We start from the raw sequence: 6,868 nt of genomic DNA, 5'->3' as shown, positions 1-6,868 counted from the left end.
CCAGAACCTTTGTAAAGATTCTTGGAGCCGTAGCCGACCCGAAGGGAAGAGCTACAAACTGGTAATGCCTGTCTAGGAAGGCAAACCTTAGATACCGGTAATGTTCTCTGTGAATCGGTATGTGAAGGTAAGCATCCTTTAAATCCACTGTGGTCATGTACTGACCTCTTTGGATCATGGGTAAGATTGTCCGAATAGTTTCCATCTTGAACGATGGAACTCTTAGGAATTTGTTTAGGATCTTTAAATCCAATATTGGTCTGAAGGTTCCCTCTTTTTTGGGAACCACAAACAGATTTGAGTAAAACCCTTGTCCGTGTTCCGACCGCGGAACTGGGTGGATCACTCCCATTAGTAAAAGGTCTTGTACACAGCGTAGAAACGCCTCTTTCTTTATCTGGTTTGTTGACAACCTTGAAAGGTGAAATCTCCCTTGTGGAGGAGAAGCTTTGAAGTCCAGAAGATATCCCTGAGATATGATCTCCAACGCCCAGGGATCCTGGACATCTCTTGCCCAAGCCTGGGCGAAGAGAGAGAGTCTGCCCCCCACTAGATCCGCTTCCGGATCGGGGGCCCTCACTTCATGCTGTCTTAGGGGCAGCAGCAGGTTTTCTGGCCTGCTTGCCCTTGTTCCAGGTCTGGTTAGGTTTCCAGCCTTGTCTGTAGCGAGCAACAGCTCCTTCCTGTTTTGGAGCAGAGGAAGTTGATGCTGCTCCTGCCTTGAAGTTACGAAAGGCACGAAAATTAGACTGTCTAGCCCTAGGTTTGGCTCTGTCTTGAGGCAGGGCATGGCCTTTACCTCCCGTAATATCAGCGATAATTTCTTTCAAACCGGGCCCGAATAAAGTCTGCCCCTTGAAAGGTATGTTAAGTAATTCTTAGCCGTAAGCCGGAATTCTTAGCCGTAAGTTTAGTTAAATGTACTACGGCATCAGAAATAAATGAATTAGCTAGCTTAAGGGTTTTAAGCTTAAGTGAAATCTCATCTAATGTCGCTGAGTCAAGGGTGTCTTCCAGAGACTCAAACCAAAATGCAGCCGTGACAGGCGCAATGCATGCAAGGGGTTGTAATATAAAACCTTGTTGAACAAACATTTTCTTAAGGTAACCCTCTAACTTTTTATCCATTGGATCTGAAAAAGCACAGCTATCCTCCACCGGGATAGTGGTACGCTTAGCTAAAGTAGAAACTGCTCCCTCCACCTTAGGGACCGTTTGCCATAAGTCCCGTGTGGTGGCGTCTATTGGAAACATTTTTCTGAATATAGGAGGGGGTGAGAAAGGCACACCGGGTCTGTCCCACTCCTTAGTAATAATTTCAGTAAGTCTCTTAGGTATAGGAAAAACGTCAGTACTCGTCGGTACCGCAAAATATTTATCCAACCTACACATTTTCTCTGGGATTGCAACTGTGTTACAATCATTCAGAGCTGCTAACACCTCCCCTAGCAACACACGGAGATTTTCCAGCTTAAACTTAAAATTTGAAATGTCTGAATCCAATTTATTTGGATCAGATCCGTCACCCGCAGAATGAAGCTCTCCGTCCTCATGCTCTGCATATTGTGACGCAGTATCAGACATGGCCCTAGCATTATCAGAATACTCTGTTCTCATCCCAGAGTGATCTCGTTTACCTCTAAGTTCTGGCAATTTAGACAAAACTTCAGTCATAACATTAGCCATGTCTTGTAAAGTGATTTGTAATGGCCGCCCTGATGTACTTGGCGTTACAATATCACGCACCTCCTGAGCGGGAGATGCAGGTACTGACACGTGAGGCAAGTTAGTCGGCATAACTTCCCTCTCGTTGTCTGGTGAATGTTGCTTAACATGTACAGATTGACTTTTATTTAAAGTAGCATCAATGCAATTAGTACATAAATTTCTATTGGGCTCCACCTCGGCTTTTGAACATATTGCACAAAGAGTTTCCTCTGAGTCAGACATGTTTAAACAAACTAGCAATTAGACTAGCAAGCTTGGAAATACTTTTCAACTAAATTTACAAGCAATATGTAAAAACGTTACTGTGCCTTTAAGAAGCACACAAAAACTGTCACAGTTGAATAACAATGAACCGGATTAGTTATATAAACCAAAATTAGCAAAGGATTGCACACATTAGCAATGGATGATTAACCCTTAATATCAGAAAAAAACGTATAACAATTGACAATATAAGCGTTTTTATCACAGTCAAGCACAGTCTCACAGGTCTGCTGTGAGTGATTACCTGATGCGTAGTAAAAGCGCCAAAATAGGCCCCTCCCACTCACACTACAACAGTGAGGGGAGCTCAGTAAACTGTTTTAATTTAAAACAACGACAGCCATGTGGAAAATAAAGCCCAAAACAATTTTCACCAAGTACCTCAGATAATTAAACGATTTAACATGCCAGCAAAACGTTTAAAATCTAATATATGAAATGTCTTTAAAAAGCCTGCTGCTAGTCGCTCCCACTGCAAGTTAGGCTAAAAGATATATGCATACAGTATTTTCCCAGTGAAGTGCCATTCCCCAGAAATACTTAAATGTTAACATATATACATGTCAGCCTGATACCAGTTGCTACTACTGCATTTAAGGCTGTACTTACATTATATCGGTATTAGCAGTATTTTCAAAGTCAATTCCATTCCTTAGAAAATAATATACTGCAACATACCTCTTTGCAGGTGAACCTGCCCGCTGTCCCCTGATCTGAAGTTACCTTACTCCTCAGAATGGCCGAGAACAGCAAACGGATCTTAGTTACGTCCGCTAAGATCATATACAAAAACTCAGGTAGATTCTTCTTCAAATTCTGCCTGAGAAGGAAACAACACACTCCGGTGTCGTTTAAAATAACAAACTTTTGATTGAAGATATAAAAAACTAAGTTTAATCACCACAGTCCTCTCACACATCCTATCTATTAGTTGGGTGCAAGAGAATGACTGGGTGTGACGTAGAGGGGAGGAGCTATATAGCAGCTCTGCTTGGGTGATCCTCTTGCACTTCCTGTTGGGGAGGAGTTAATATCCCATAAGTAATGATGACCCGTGGACTGACTACACTTAACAGGAGAAATCATACCTAAGTAGGGTAAGGAGCAACAATGCACTATTGGGAGCTAGCTGCTGATTTGTGACTACATTTATATGCCTCTTGTCATTGCCTTACCACATCTTCAGCTAGCTCCCAGTAGTGTATTGTTGCTCATTCATAAAAGGATACAAAGACTACAAAGCAAATTTGATAACAGAAACAAATTGGAAAGTTGCTCTGTATAAATCATGAAAGAAACAAATTAGGTATCATATCCTACAATAAATCTGTTAGTAACTGATCTTGTTCAGGGAAGAAAAAGGCTGTGATTTCAGGGAGGACAGTTATTTGGAGGTTGCTATATCACAGGTCTGTTCTCCTTAATATAGATCACAATGACTGCACATTAAGCAGCAACTCTGCTACATAAAACAGCTAATAAAATTATTAGTTGGGTGAAAAAAGCTTCAGTAAATCAGCTGCTCAAAATACTACTGCAACAGGAGATGCCAGTCACAATGGTGAAGCCGAAGCAACAACTCTGTTTAGCTGGACTGAAATGTCTCACGTCTGACATTACAACTGGTACAGGGAATTGCGGTTAGGAGTAGTCCACAATATGGATATATTATTGATACTGCTCTATTGTAAAGATGACTGCAGACTATGCACAACATGTATTGTGCTAAAATACTACTTTTCAAAAGTTTCCCACCTTGACTACTGCAACTCCGTCCACTCTGGTTTACCTAGCTTCCGCATAGCTCCTTTACAATCCATAATGAATGCCTCTGCCAGGCTCATCTTCCTTACACGTCGCACTTCATCTGCTGCACCTCTCTGCGAATCCCTTCACTGGCTTTCTCTTGCCTCCAGGATTAAACACACATTTCTGACTCTGACATACAAAGCCCTCATCTGCACTGCTACCCCTCTATATCTCAGACCTTGTCTCCAGATACTCTCCCCCCATCCCTTTCGCTCTGCTCATGACCTCCTACTCTCCTGTTACCTCCTCACATTCCCGTTTAGAGGACTTCTCCAGACTGGCTCCCATCTTGTAAAACTCTCTGCCTCGCTCCACAAGACTCTCCCCTAGTTTTGAAAGATTCAAGCACTCCCTAAAGACTCTTCTGTTTAGAGATGCATACAACCTACACTAACCTTTCCTAATAAAAGTTCCTCTCCTCCACTGCTATCCGCCATGAACCCACTTAGAATGTAAGCCTAAGAGCCCAACTGCTTGCAGATCACCTTCATAAGAGCCGACTACAACAGTGCGACTCTCGGCAGTGCCCTCTATCCAGATCCCTATAAATGCTATCTTGCTATGCTATGTTTATAGCGCTGCGGAATCTGTTGGCGCTCTACAGATACCCGATAATAATTTTATTATTCTATCTGTACTATTCACATCTAAAAGGGTATTTTAAGTTGTATTTTTTTTTTTCAAAAAGCTACTTTCCTATATTGCATAAAGGTACTGCTTGTGAAGGTTTGTCCTATACACAAAACTGTACCTGAAGATCAGTTGTTTGCAAACATTTCCAGCTTCCTTAGCATCAATCTACAAAGTGTTAATTTACTGTTAGGCTTTAAACGGTCATTTGATATTGTTCTAATCAAGTGAAGCAAAACAAAACTTGAGCATGGCCCTAAACACCAGAGCAGGAAATATCCAACCTGGATACATCACAAATATAATATTTACCTTGGAAAGACAACAAGCACTGTGTATGTAAAATAATATTAACAAGAACAGAACCACTGGATATAAAGGTCACATATAGGTATATGATGTAAAGGAAGTACTGATCGTACTAGAATAGCTACTGGACTTTCTGATATAAGTAAGTTCCCACGGCAACAGGGCCTTCAATTCTCCCTGTATTTGTTTGTTAAACTTTGGTGTCTTTTATATTGTATTGTACTGTACTTTTATCTTTGTACCCATGGACAGCGCTGCGGAATCTGTTGGCGCTTTATAAATAAATAATAATAAAAACTAAAAGATCTTTTTAGAATGTTTCCCTTTTATTTATTCATACACCTGTAACCCTGATTCACCTTCTGTAAAGCTAACCCTTTTACTATCTTGAGCACCAAGCTTACCTTTCACTTGAGTATCATCTTTAGCTTTGTATTCAGTGCTTTTAATTGCCAACTCCACACCGTATCCAGAGAGAAAAACCTTTTCTGCACCGAGGCTCTGAAAAAAAAGATTCATAAAACAAATGTATTTTTTTATTTTTAACTATCGCAGGAAGCATATTTCATACAAAACTTGTCCAAACATTTTTATTGAGTCCATTCATCAATATGTTACAGAAATACAACTGCAAGGAAAACAAAGAAGCAAATATATCAAAAATACAAAGAAGAAAGTCAGATTTCTATACAAAATGCAGAACAAGGTTACTTACAGCAACAAAGTGCCTGAGCACATAGCAAATCACTCCCTCTCTGGCCTTTGTAGAAAGCAAATGGTGGAAATTGGCAAAGCCTTGGGTGCCAATCTGTGCATAGAGTATAACCACAGGGCTCTCAGGGTTGGTAACTTGGTACTTGTGATCTCCTTTGAATAAGAAAGGTTTCGGTCTAGAGAACAAAAAGATAAATTAGCTTAGTGTGCTCGGTAACAAGGCATAGAATAGTATACATAGGATCTGTAACAAGCATTCCTATATAGGCTATATTATGTATTAAACTTGTGTTGTAATGGCATCTTTTACCCTATTACAAGAGTATGAATGATCACAACAACTATAAAACAATGGTCAATATTCTATACGATAAAATATTTCTTTATGATGGAAAAAAGCCTAGAAATCAATACTCACAATAGCATTTAAAGTACCAGTAGATTTGCATAATCAACAAATACATGATAAAAAGACAATGCAATAGCACTTAGTCTGAACATCAAATAAATATTATTTTTTTCTGACAAATATTAAAGTTATGTATATTTCCACTCCCCCTGTATCATGTGACAGCCATCAGCCTATCACAAATGCATAAATGTATACTCTGTGAATTTTTGCACATGCTCAGTAGGAGCTGGTGACTCAGAAAGTGTAAATATTATAAGACTGTGCATATTTTGTTAATGGAAGTAAATTGGAATTTTGCTTAAAATCTCAGGCTGTATCCGATTCATGAAAGTTTAATTTTGACTTGAGTATCCGTTTAAGTGCAGATTTTGCTCATGTCATGCACAGACAAGATTATAATAAGTGACTAGACAACGCAAAATGCCAATGCTCTACTGCTGTATTATCAGTAAATCAATTAGTCATATATTAAACAGTATGCTGCGTATTGGCTTGCAATGTTTATAACTCATATAATAAACTGCTGTTGTGGTGATGAGTCCACAATATTGACATTTTCTTGATACTGCTCCAATGTGACGATGACTGCAGACCGTGCACACCGTGTATTGTGCTAAAATTCATAATAAGGACTTACTTATTTTCAAGAGGAATTTATTATTATTATTATTTCTGTAGTATTCACATCTAAGAGTATTTTAAGTTGTATTTTTTTACTTTCCTATATTGCATAAAGGTACTGTTTGTGAAGTTGTGTCCTATACACAAAACCATACCTGAAGATCAGTTACTTGCAAACATTTCACGCTTTCTTAGCACCAATCTACAAAAGCATTGATTTACGGTTGTGCTTTAAATGGTCATTTGATATTGTTCTAACCAAGTGAAGCAAAACACATAGTTCCCTTTTGGAAACGCAAATAGTTTTCTTTCATGATTCAGATAGGTCATACAATTTAACTTTCCAATTTACTTCTATTATCAAATTTTATTCATTCTCTT

The 6,868-nt window shown here is 39.2% G+C and overlaps 1 protein-coding gene across 2 annotated transcripts in view; it reads right to left on the bottom strand.

Annotated features, from left to right (window-relative positions):
* UGGT1 (UDP-glucose glycoprotein glucosyltransferase 1) overlaps positions 1–6,868 on the bottom strand; it is a 259,452-nt gene that overhangs the window by 205,344 nt on the left and 47,240 nt on the right. For both annotated transcript variants that reach the window (XM_053709747.1, XM_053709748.1), the window contains exons 6-7: positions 5,456–5,630; positions 5,145–5,241 (exon numbers count right to left, since the gene is read on the bottom strand). In XM_053709747.1, coding sequence (XP_053565722.1) covers positions 5,145–5,241; positions 5,456–5,630 — 272 coding nt within the window. The remainder of the gene's footprint in view (positions 1–5,144; positions 5,242–5,455; positions 5,631–6,868) is intronic.

This window comes from Bombina bombina, chromosome 4, assembly GCF_027579735.1.
Source record: "Bombina bombina isolate aBomBom1 chromosome 4, aBomBom1.pri, whole genome shotgun sequence".
NCBI lineage: Eukaryota > Metazoa > Chordata > Amphibia > Anura > Bombinatoridae > Bombina > Bombina bombina.
The sequence above is the reverse complement of the archived record's forward strand: the minus strand, read 5'-3'. Positions and strand labels throughout refer to the sequence as shown.